Source organism: Oncorhynchus mykiss, chromosome 29 (genome assembly GCF_057628025.1).
Source record: "Oncorhynchus mykiss isolate SJ-2025 chromosome 29, ASM5762802v1, whole genome shotgun sequence".
NCBI lineage: Eukaryota > Metazoa > Chordata > Actinopteri > Salmoniformes > Salmonidae > Oncorhynchus > Oncorhynchus mykiss.
In genome coordinates, this window is record NC_143050.1 from 45,054,905 (window position 1) to 45,067,595 (window position 12,691).

The 12,691-nt window shown below is 43.8% G+C and overlaps 1 protein-coding gene across 7 annotated transcripts in view; it reads right to left on the reverse strand.

The window, feature by feature from the left end:
* Window positions 1-6,776: 6,776 nt before the first annotated feature.
* Window positions 6,777-12,691, reverse strand: part of LOC110509485 (ral guanine nucleotide dissociation stimulator) — a 202,458-nt gene continuing 196,543 nt past the window's right edge. For 4 of the 7 annotated variants that reach the window (XM_090227330.1, XM_090227329.1, XM_036967706.2 and 1 more), the window contains 5 exons: window positions 11,443-11,668; window positions 11,061-11,135; window positions 9,705-9,962; window positions 9,462-9,576; window positions 6,777-7,546 (listed from right to left, as the gene is read on the reverse strand). In XM_090227330.1, the coding sequence (XP_090083456.1) occupies window positions 7,371-7,546; window positions 9,462-9,576; window positions 9,705-9,962; window positions 11,061-11,135; window positions 11,443-11,668 (850 nt within the window). In that variant the 3' untranslated portion in view covers window positions 6,777-7,370. The remainder of the gene's footprint in view (window positions 7,547-9,461; window positions 9,577-9,704; window positions 9,963-11,060; window positions 11,136-11,442; window positions 11,669-12,691) is intronic. The other 3 variants (XM_090227332.1, XM_090227331.1, XM_090227333.1) reach the window with 1 other exon arrangement.

Genomic DNA, 12,691 nt, shown 5'->3' on the forward strand with positions numbered 1-12,691 from the left:
CACCTGATCTCATGGCTACTGAACTTAAAGCAGCAAGGATGACACTTGCTACGTTCTGCATAGGCCTATAGGATATAGACTACCTGTTAGGAGGATGATTTGCAGACAGAGACAAATAAATGGGTAATCAATACTTATTGAAAATTGAAATGCTCAACGCTCTCTCACCAAAGTAGCCTAACCTATGTGCCTTTTCCTTTTCAATGGTTGCACTTTGACTCACATTGGTTGGACGCCCTCCACTTCTTTCCATTATCGATATTTATTTACAGACGCTTTATTTACAGATGCAGCACGCTTCTGTCTATGTGTAGGTAATCCTTTCTAACGTGACTTTTTTGAAAGATATCATGTAGTAGAACTGCTTAAGTGTTGCTCTCCGCTTTCTGGAGGGCTTTCTGGAGAGTTTTGAAATCAGTGGAATTAGAGTATGATAGCTAAGGAGATGGAGACTTTCTGGCGTTTGATTGCAAATATGCAGACAGAGTCAAAAAGAGAACACACAGAAGGCTGTTGTATAAAACAGCTGTCTCCGGATTACATCTTCAAACTAAGAGCAACCATGGCATCCGTGACAGAGAGGGAGAAGAGTCCATCCGGGTAAGAGAGTCTAGCTAGCTACGTCTTCAGATATTACACGTTTCTAATTTAGTCAAAGGTCCTGCATCAGTGGTAATAGGGGTAGGAAATACATGGAGTTGTCCCATTTGAAATCACCTAGTTGTGTAAGTCAAAGTCCTGCTGCTCCGCCTCTTCATTGGTGTAAGGTGTGTGGAAAGCATTTAATCTCCATGATTTCTTTAGTTAGTCACATGAAAATGCATACAATGGATAAAGAGCTTTTTTGTGGTGTGTGTGGAAAACGCTTTGATTCCACAGAGAGTATGCAAGTTAATCTCCAAACTCATAGTGAAAGTGACTCATTGTACTTCACTATGAGTACTAAGTTAATAATGCATATGGGAATTCACAAAGGGGAGAAATGAGTAAAATGGCCAAATTTTGGGAAATGTTTCAGCAACAGCTTTAATATGATTCAACACATTAGGAGCCACTCAAGGGAGAAAACCTATCAATGTCCTCATTGTGGCAAAGGTTTCAGCAATAGCTCTAATCTGAAAGTTTACATCAGGAGCCACACAAGGGAGAAATCGTATCACTTTTGTGGCAAAGGTTTCAGCAATAGCTCTAATCTGAAAGTTTACATCAGGAGCCACACAAGGGAGAAATCGTATCACTTTTGTGGCAAAGGTTTCAGCAATAGCTCTAATCTGAAAGTTTACATCAGGAGCCACACAAGGGAGAAATCGTATCACTTTTGTGGCAAAGGATTAATTCAGAAAGCATACATGTTGCATATAAGGATTCACACTTGTGAGAAACTTCATACTACATATTAGTTGTTTTTGTGGTAAATGTTTCCGCTTTGGCACAGATAAAGTGCACATGACGAGACACACAGGGGAGAAATTGACACTGGAGAAATCCCTTAATTGCAGTTTGTGTTTCACCGCTCACATTTCTCTGACAATTTACATGAGGATTCATATAGGGGAGAGATCATTCACTCAGTAGTCAATTTGTTAGGTACACCTCCCCGTTCACAAAAATGGTTCGCTCCTACAGACATTGAGTCATGTGGCCATGGCATGCTATATAAAGGCAGACAGGTATTGAGACATTCAGTTGCTGTTTGATTGAACGTTAAAATGGGGAAAACGAGTGACCTAAACGACTTTAAGTGTGGTATGATTGTTGGTGCCAGGCGCGCCGGTTCCTGTATCTCCGAAACGGCCAGCCTCCTGGGCTTTTCATGCATGACCGTGTCTAAGGTTTACCGAGAATGGTGCCATAAACAAAGAACATCAGTCAGTGGCGGTCCTGTGGGCGAAAACAGCTCGGTGATGAGGGAGGTCGAAGGAGAATGGCAAGAATCAGGCAAGCTAAGAGACGGACCACAAATAGGCAAATAACGGTGCAGTACAATAGTGATGTGTAGAATGGAATTTGAGAATGGCCACACCAGGTTCCCCTCCTATTAACTAAAAACAAGAAGAAGTGGCTCCAGTGGGAACACGATCACCAACAGCAGAACACAATTATTGAGGAGTGGCGAAACATTGCCTGGTCTGACGAATCCCGGTTCCTGTTGCGTCATGCTGACGGTGGAACCAGGATTTGTGGCGTAAGCGACATGACTTCATGGCCCCATCCTATCGGGTGTCGACGGTACAGGCTGGTGGTGGTGGTGTAATGGTGTGGCGAATGTTTTGAACGCCACAGTGTACCTGAACATTGTTGCTGACCTGATGCATCCCTTCATGGCTACAGGGGGTTCCGACCCGGTAATAGATGGATGTACCTAATAAACTGGCAACTGATTGTATATGTGACCTGTGTGTGGAAAAGCTTTATTTCATCAAGTGCAATAGGTGCACATAAAAAAAACATATTACCACATCACAATGGTCATCCAATGAAACAAGAAATAGCAGAGAAAAAAACAGGACTTTACAACAGGTGTATTGTATTTAAAAGGAGCCCAACTCAGAGGGAATAGCCTAAGTGCCTTGTGTGGGGAGAGGGTGTCATGCCTGCTCCTGCTCTTCCATTCTGGCGTACGACGTCACCAGAATACCAACCCGCCAGCTTGATTCAAGCTGTATCACGGAATCTACATTCAATCTGTATCACAATTTACATTTAAAGGCAATGTTCTAGGGATCGCGTGACAGCATTCACGGCAAACGCTCAATCGTAATTTACCTTTACATTTCAATTGCACTATACCACAGATCTTCTGCGATAGTGATTGAGTCGAGCCCTAACAAAGAGCAGTAAGTGAGTTTCTGAGCGACAGTAATCACTGCTAATTTGTTCAACAGGACATTTGAACTGATGTATTGTCTCTGGACACAGAGCTTGCATTTGATTTGATGTAGAATTTAATTATATTTCACATCTTTTGATATCCCAGTTTTATTACTATTTTGTTCCACTGTATTGAAAGCAACTTATTTTGAAAACATCACTCCAGGGATGATAATAAATAAAGATTTTATAAAGATAAAGATTTTATGAACCATACTGCAACTCTGAATGGTGTTATGACTGCCTTATGTATACCCATTAACGTGTTTTTCAGTGGGGTATTCTTATATACAGTGTAGTACAGCAGAGACAAATGCAGATGATTTGACACATGGTAAGTGTTTATTAGGTGGGTTTTTCTCCATTACAAACAGCGCAATAAGGGGAAAAGCAATATCAAAACTGACCATTATACAAAAGACAGGATTGATGTAAAGCAGCCAAAGCCAAAGGGATATGGAGACAAGTGGCCCTGCAAATACAGTGGTAGAACAATCGCATGTATATTTACATATTCATTTGTAATTGCATGGGAAAAGAAACTAAATGTAAAATGCTACAAAAGTATTTACAAGTTAATAAATAAAGCAAACACACACAAAAAATCTAAAGTACAAAGGACATTGAGTCTTTTATAATACAAAAAATACAAAAAGAACATAGAAAAAACATTGAACAGATAATCGTTAGAGTTCTGAGTCGTTGACAGTGATGGAGAGCGATGGCACAAAGGTTTTAAGGAGGATCATTGTGAGAGGGTGAGGCATGAGGACATATTCCTGATCAGGCAGTGTTTCTGAGAGGGACTAACTTAGTTTGATCGGTGCAGTCTTTGGCCCTTACTTTTACCAACAACAATGCAGACACAGAAGAGAGTCTCATTCACACACACACACAAACCTGAAATGTTGACATCTTTATGACAGACCGACCCCCCCCCCCCCCCCCTTATGGCAGACATTCGCAAAAAAAGAGAAACAACAAGCACACATACACAAAAGTTTGAGATGTGCACAAAGGATCCATCCCTCATTCATTGACGCATTACAGAAGTTGACTTTAACCACAGATCTAGGTTTAGCGTTCCCAACCTCAATCCTAACCTTGGTCATAGGACGTAGGAATATAAACTGACATTGAATCAGGGCTTAGGGGCAACTTCCATCAACACCACCGATATGAAGTCCAACGAATGACATAAGGGCAGTAGACTCCCGGACTCCACTATTCACAAACATACAGCAACCATCACTGTCACCAACCAGCACAGTTGCATGCATTCATAACGCAGTACTTACATAATGTGACTAGGGAGAGGCTATACGGACACACCGGTGCTCAAATGGATGACATTGTCATGCCCTGATCTGTTTCACCTGTCCTTGTGGTTGTCTCCATCCCCCTCCAGGTGTCGCCCATCCTCCCCATTATCACCTGGGTACTTATACCAGTGTTTTCTGTCTGTCTGTGCCAGTTCGTTTTGTTCGTTCAAACCTACCAGCGATTTCCCTTGCTCCTGTCTTCGCTATAGTCCCTGTTTTGTAGTTTCACAGTTGTTACCTTTTCTGCCTGCCCTGAGCCTGCCTGCCTGCCCTGAGCCTGCCTGTCTGCCCTGAGCCTGCCTGCCTGCCCTGAGCCTGCCTGCCTGCCCTGAGCCTGCCTGCCTGCCCTGAGCCTGCCTGCCGTCCTGTACCTTTGCCTCTACTCTGGATTACCGACCTCTGCCTGACCTGACCGTGAGCCCGTCTGCTGTTCCGGTGCTTTACACTCTCTCTGGATTATTGACCTCTGCCTGACTTGACCATGAGCCCGTCTGCCTTACACTCTCTCTGGATTATTGACCTCTGCCTGACCTGCCCTGAGCCTGCCTGCCGTCCTGTACCTTTGCCTCTACTCTGGATTACCGACCTCTGCCTCACCTGACCATGAGCCCGTCTGCTGTTCCGGTGCCTTACACTCTCTCTGGATTATTGACCTCTGCCTCACCTGACCATGAGCCCGTCTGCTGTTCCGGTGCCTTACACTCTCTCTGGATTATTGACCTCTGCCTCACCTGACCGTGAGCCCGTCTGCGGTTCCGGTGCCTTACACTCTACTCTGGATTATTGACCTCTGCCTGACCTGACCATGAGCCCGCCTGCTGTTCCGGTGCCTTACACTCTCACTGGATTATTGACCTCTGCCTGACCTGACCATGAGCCCGTCTGCTGTTCCGGTGCCTTACACTCTCTCTGGATTATTGACCTCTGCCTGACCTGACCATGAGCCCCCCTGCCTTACACTCTCTCTGGATTATTGACCTCTGCCTGCATTGACCTGTCATTTGTCTGCCTCTGTTTAAATAATAAACTTTTGTTTCTTCAACACTGTCTGCACCTGGGTCATACCTTAAAAGGTGATAGACATATGTCGCGCAGCTGAGAGTCGAGTGTGGATTTGGTTCAGTCAGTCGTCCTGATAGGCCCTTCCCAGCTAGTTTATGCTGGCTAGCTGGCAACAGCAGCGTGGCGCTAGTTAAAACTGGTAATAGAAAGGGAGAAATAATTTGTAGTATTGGTCATCTGGATTTGGTCACCATCTCCAATTTGTTCCATCCCACTTTATTTTATTTTGAGTAGGATAGCAGCCTACATGAAAAATAACTTGTAATGTTGGTAGTAATCTAGATGGATGTCACCGTTATGCTACACTGCTCAATGGGGAGAGTTTGCACATCAAGCCAACGCAACATAGGGCGCCGTGTCCTTCTCTCCCGCTTGACGCAGTAAGGATAGGGAAGTAGATAGTGTAGTCAATAGTCAATAGTCGATTTTCACCGAAAATGTACTACTACGACATAAACCTCTAACGTTACATTTTGTACAATTATTAATTAGACAAAAACTAAAGGATTCTGAACACTCCCAAGTCCCAACTTCAACCGACAAGTTTTTAGCCACAAGCATTAAACTAGCTTGCTGGGAACGGCACATCAGGAAGACTGTCTGAAATGACTGAACTGAATCCATTCGTCACCACTCGACTCTCACTGCACAAAAAACGTCAGCAATTTGGGCACCAGGAGTGTCCATATAGCCACTCCCCTATGACCACCCATCCTTATGATAATTAACATATGAAAAACTGTCATTATAGCACCTGAAAACATACCCTTTTTACACTACTGTACTGAGCTGAGCCAAGCTGTACTGCGCTGGCCAGGTTATGCATCAACAAGTGGCTGGAACTGTGCTGGAAAGGACCATGTTAAAAATAAAATATCAGAGCCAGCCAGCACACTATGGTTCAGGTTGGCACAATATGTAAAAAGGCTATAGAAGTAAAGTATAGCCAGCCTACATATAGCCTGCCCTCTGATAGAGACCCAATCCTGTGTCCCTTTTAGAATGTTTACTGTCATGCACTGGACACAGTGTGACACGGTCACATTCAAAAAGTCAATCATTTCAGAAAACCCTTTGAGCACGAACACAGGCTTTAACACTGTAATCCACAATACCACTGACCTGGCTGCTGATAATTAGGGACGTTAGGTTTGATCATAAGTGCTGCAATACTGTAAGAAATGGATAGACATGGGGTACTACAAACCAAGGACTCGTCATATCAGATTATCTTCTATCAGAGTCATAGACAAAAAATCACACATCTGTGCAAGGAATCTCTCAACAGCAAGCAAACTCACTCCCCCACTACAATCTCTATGCTCCCAAAAACGGTCTATGATCATATCTCATAGTCCACTCTTCTCTGCTCTTTGGCAAACGCGGAGTGGACCAGTATGTTTTAATTAGAGTTCTTTCTTTTCCTCTCTTTCATTTATCTCCTGAATTAACTGAATTGAAATGAAGTTGACCCCTACCCTGGTACACTAGGAAAACAGGCCTTAATGAAAGAGAGAAATAAAGGAGGGAGCAGACCAGAACAGTCCTTTCATTCATGTTTTTTTCTTTACACTACATAGAACAAAAAGACTAGACATTTAAAGACCACGGTTCATTTCACAATACAACATTCATGTTTCCATCTCTGTCCATCTCTCTCTCGCTCTTTCTCTGAGTGCTTGACACACACACACACACACACACACACACACACACACACACACACACACACACACGCTGCATCGGCTGAGGGAGGGTTCTGTAGAAATGACAGGGAGTGTAACTCCTTTAGAGGGAAGGCATTTTCAGACGCACCTGGATAAAATACAGTTACCATTTTCCCTCAGTTTTCCTTCTTGAGTGCTCACTATCGATTAGGACGTCCACAGAGAGCTGAAGCTAACAGGGAGTGATTTGTGCAAGTTCATTGGCCTATAGTGCTTTCCATCCCACTCAGCTGAATTAGTCCTCTGAGGCTTTGACGCTCAGACGCCGAACACAAGACCGAGCTGGCGGCTGGCCCCTCTACCATGGCACATCAAGGGTGGTACTAAAAGATGGCACCCAGAGAGCCCAGCAGGAAGTGGGAGGCGGGCGAGGACATGGTGTAGCCCCTCAGAAGATGCCCTTGCCGATTTTCAGGCCGTTCTGCTTCATGCGCGGCAGTGTGGAGCTGGCCACATGCTTGGTCCGGCCCACCTTGGGGAAGCCACGTTTCTTCAGGACAAAGTCGTAGTTGGCCGAGGAGTTCATGGCATAGAAAACGTTGGCATTGTCTGGAATCTTCAGCTCTGTGGAGGGAAGGGGTTGCAAAAGAAACACAGGTATGGTTAAAAGACACATTGAACCAACAGACAAAATGGAATGTTAAAATATGGTTGAGAAGATGGACGGAGAGATAGTTAGACAAGGCTTATAGTGTACAGATATTTCAAAAAAAAGTACAGTAGGACCAGAGATAGGAACAAATTGGAAATGGGTTAGGAACACGGAAATGTTTGTAACTTTAGAATGTAGTTCAAAATGCATCAACTCTGAGGTTTGTACAGTGCCTTGCGAAAGTATTCGGCCCCCTTGAACTTTGCGACCTTTTGCCACATTTCAGGCTTCAAACATAAAGACATAAAACTGTATTTTTTTGTGAAGAATCAACAACAAGTGGGACACAATCATGAAGTGGAACGACATTTATTGGATATTTCAAACTTTTTTAACAAATCAAAAACTGAAAAATTGGGCTTGCAAAATTATTCAGCCCCCTTAAGTTAATACTTTGTAGCGATTGCAGCTGTAAGTCGCTTGGGGTATGTCTCTATCAGTTTTGCACATCGAGAGACTGAATTTTTTTCCCATTCCTCCTTGCAAAACAGCTCGAGCTCAGTGAGGTTGGATGGAGAGCATTTGTGAACAGCAGTTTTCAGATCTTTCCACAGATTCTCGATTGGATTCAGGTCTGGACTTTGATTTGGCCATTCTAACACCTGGATATGTTTATTTTTGAACCATTCCATTGTAGATTTTGCTTTATGTTTTGGATCAATGTCTTGTTGGAAGACAAATCTCCGTCCCAGTCTCAGGTCTTTTGCAGACTCCATCAGGTTTTCTTCCAGAATGGTCCTGTATTTGGCTCCATCCATCTTCCCATCAATTTTAACCATCTTCCCTGTCCCTGCTGAAGAAAAGCAGGCCCAAACCATGATGCTGCCACCACCATGTTTGACAGTTTGGATGGTGTGTTCAGGGTGATGAGCTGTGTTGCTTTTACGCCAAACATAACGTTTTGCATTGTTGCCAAAAAGTTCAATTTTGGTTTCATCTGACCAGAGCACCTTCTTCCACATGTTTGGTGTGTCTCCCAGGTGGCTTGTGGCAAACTTTAACCAACACTTTTTATGGATATCTTTAAGAAATGGCTTTCTTCTTGCCACTCTTCCATAAAGGCCAGATTTGTGCAATATACGACTGATTGTTGTCCTATGGACAGAGTCTCCCACCTCAGCTGTAGATCTCTGCAGTTCATCCAGAGTGATCATGGGCCTCTTGGCTGCATCTCTGATCAGTCTTCTCCTTGTATGGGCTGAAAGTTTAGAGGGACGGCCAGGTCTTGGTAGATTTGCAGTGGTCTGATACTCCTTCCATTTCAATATTATCGCTTGCACAGTGCTCCTTGGGATGTTTAAAGCTTGGGAAATCTTTTTGTATCCAAATCCGGCTTTAAACTTCTTCACAACAGTATCTCGGACCTGCCTGGTGTGTTCCTTGTTCTTCATGATGCTCTCTGCGCTTTTAACGGACCTCTGAGACTATCACAGTGCAGGTGCATTTATACGGAGACTTGATTACACACAGGTGGATTGTAATTTATCATCATTAGTCATTTAGGTCAACATTGGATCATTCAGAGATCCTCACTGAACTTCTGGAGAGAGTTTGCTGCACTGAAAGTAAAGGGGCTGAATAATTTTGCCAATTTTTCTGTTTTTGATTTGTTACAAAAGTTTGAAATATCCAATAAATGTCGTTCCACTTCATGATTGTGTCCCACTTGTTGTTGATTCTTCACAAAAAATACAGTTTTATATCTTTATGTTTGAAGCCTGAAATGTGGCAAAAGGTCGCAAAGTTCAAGGGGGCCGAATACATTCGCAAGGCACTGTATCTTTCAGATTCCAGTCTTGAGGTGAGCATGACAGACAGCTGACTGACCTTTCTCCTCAGAGATCTTCTGCAGCAGTTCGTAGTCCTCCGCTCTCTCCCGGTCCAGGTTGTGTTTCACCATGGCCTTCCTGATCACCGCCGGCGTCTTGTCCTGACTGGTCACCTGGAGATCACATTATGACCACATTAAGACATTGGGATTGGCTCAACCAGACCCCACAACCACCAAACACATTGGCAGGGAATTTCTCTTTCCAATCTACCATAATCATCACGAACGCAGCAGCTCACCAAGATGCTCTTGTACATGTTGCCGTTGTCCACGTCCAGGCTGACCCGTATGATGCAGCAATCGTCCACCTGCTGGTTGTAGAGGGGCAGTGACAGCGACGAGTAGTTGGACACACCTGACACGGAGCGCTTGTGCGAGCGGGAGCCGGCCCCTACCACGGGCGTGGAGGACATGGAGGAGGAGGAGGCGCTGCTGGAGCCCGAGCCAGATCCCACACCAGAGGCGTCCAAGGAGGACAGAGAAGTGGACTCCCAGAACTGGAGAGAGACCAAGAGAGAAGGGGGACTATTGAAATGCAATCAAGGAAAGCAATGCATCTTAAACAGGTACATTTCACATGTTTGGAAACTGTTGAATGAATTCCAGTGTATTTTGACAAACATTTGGGAACACTGGAATTGTGACTGGTGTTGTTTTACATTATGAGTAATGGGATAGTGCTTGCATGACTTGAACATGCCATCTTCTCTGAAACTGGAAACACTTATCTCCCTCACTAGCTTTAAGCACCAACTGTCAGAGCAGCTCACAGATTACTGCACCTGTACATAGCCCACCTATAATTTAGCCCAAACAACTACCTCTTTCCCTACTGTATTTTATTTATTTATTTATTTTGCTCCTTTGCACCCCCATTATTTTTATTTCTACTTTGCACATTCTCCCATTGCAAATCAACCATTCCAGTGTTTTACTTGCTATATTGTATCTACTTTGCCACCATGGCCTTTTTGCCTTTACTTCCCTTATCTCACCTCATTTGCTCACATCGTATATAGACTTGTTTATACTGTATTATTGACTGTATGTTTGTTTTACTCCATGTGTAACTCTGTGTCGTTGTATGTGTCGAACTGCTTTGCTTTATCTTGGCCAGGTCGCAATTGTAAATGAGAACTTGTTCTCAACTTGCCTACCTGGTTAAATAAAGGTGAAATAAAAATAAAATAAAATTAACATGACATGCATGAAGAAAACACAATGAAAAATATGGAGTGATGAATGTGCGACCGGGTGAAACCCACAATGCTACTTCTATTGAGTTGTTATGAGCAGTATGGATACAAGGTGAACTCTTCATCCCCAATTAAAGACACAACAAATGAAACCAGTCAAAACAAACAGGTCAAAGTGCGATGATGATCAACGTGAGCAGACGCATGAATCAAAACTACTCAACATGCACACGCCATTCTCGCCCCAAAAATGGCTACAGGGATGATGTAATGGTGACGTCACACAGATAGATAGAAACAGTGCAAACAGCACAGTCCTTTGATGGTAGTGTGAAATGGCTGTGCCACAAGCTAGTGTAGGTGAAACAGAAATATGGTACAGGAAGTAGTAAATAGTACCGTGGGTGCCAGGTCAGGCAAGGGGCCGCACTTCCCTAACGTGGAATTGGAATGTTTTACGGAAGGCGTGGAGGTCTATAGAAAAGGAATTAAGAGCTACAGTCACCAGTGGGCTTCACATGGGCTGTTTCTTGTGGGCTGGAAGAGTTATACTATGCTATGACAGTAGTACCGCTATAGTGATCATTCTGGTATCATGGTCTTTAAAGGTAGACTCAATGATATGACATCAACATCTTACACAGTGGAGCAACTTCCTGCTTACAGACATCAACAATGACAGAATTCAATAGCACACTGTCCTCTGACATGTCTTCATTGTAAATTGTGTATTCTTAACTTACCTTCCAGTATAAATGGATAAATAAAACATCTCTCTCACCTTTCGCTCGTGGGCGTCAGGCGAGTCGGAGATGAAGCTGATATTTATCTCCTCGACGTCGGAGCTGCCGGAGCCGGCTGAGGTGACGCTCAGGGAGTCTGCTCCGTCACCCCTTCCACCTCCACTTGAGCCCCCCAAGCAGGGGGCGTAGCGCAGCTGGTCAAAGGACTTGGAGTGAGAGCTGCCCGCACTGCAGTAGCCTGGCTCCGAGCTGGCCGGCTGGCGACTGAAAGAGGGTGTGAAGGAATGGGATGGAGAGGGAGGAGGGAGAGATGGCAAAGAAAATGCAGAATGAGAGGAAGAGTAAGAGAAAGAAGAATGAGTTAAATAAATGAAACATTGACACAAATCGACTGCAAATCATTAGAAGGGAATTCCGGCCCGAGTTAAGCACGCGTAATTGGAATGTAATTCCCTTTTTATGCACTTTCCTCGATACACGTATTCTGACCTTGAATTTAAGCATGAGAACAGCATGCTATTCACTCGCCATTGGGTTGAGGTGGAGATGGAATAAATGAACACACACAAACACTCACTCCATCATTTGCTCACTTACACATAATGTGCGCACACATTTAAACTGACTCTACACACCCACAAACCCACTCGCATACAAGCTGCTTCTACTCTGCTAATCTTATATCCTGTTGCCTTGTCCCCTTACCGCTATACTCATCTACCTCCATCACTCAAGTATCCCTGCACATTGTAAATATGGTATTGGAACTGACATAAAAATATATATTTCCTGTATCTAGAATGCTTACCTACTTATGTTAGATTCTGGGTGAAACTTGGAACATTGTAATACTCAGAAGCATAGCATATAAAGGAGTGAAAGTGACTGGTTTTTATATCCGAAGTTAATGGTTATCTGTAGGAGACAGATGGCTTTGGAACGTGTTGGGTGAATGGGAGAAAGTCACAGGATTGCTATAGGGGAAGCGGATGGACATATGTCGATTAGGCAAAGGAGGGGTTGAGGTCAGGTCAGATCCCCTGAAGGTAGAAATTATGGTTTATTACCCGATTTCCCGCTTCCTGTCGAAACCATAAGATGTAAGGAGTGGAGAGAAGGAGGAGGGGCCTAAAGTGGAGAATATACAGTGGGGAGAACAAGTATTTGATACACTGCCGATTTTGCAGGTTTTCCTACTTACAAAGCATGTATGTAATGTCTGTTTTCCTACTTACAAAGTCTGTAATATTTTATCATAGGTATACTTCAACTGTGAGAGACGGAATC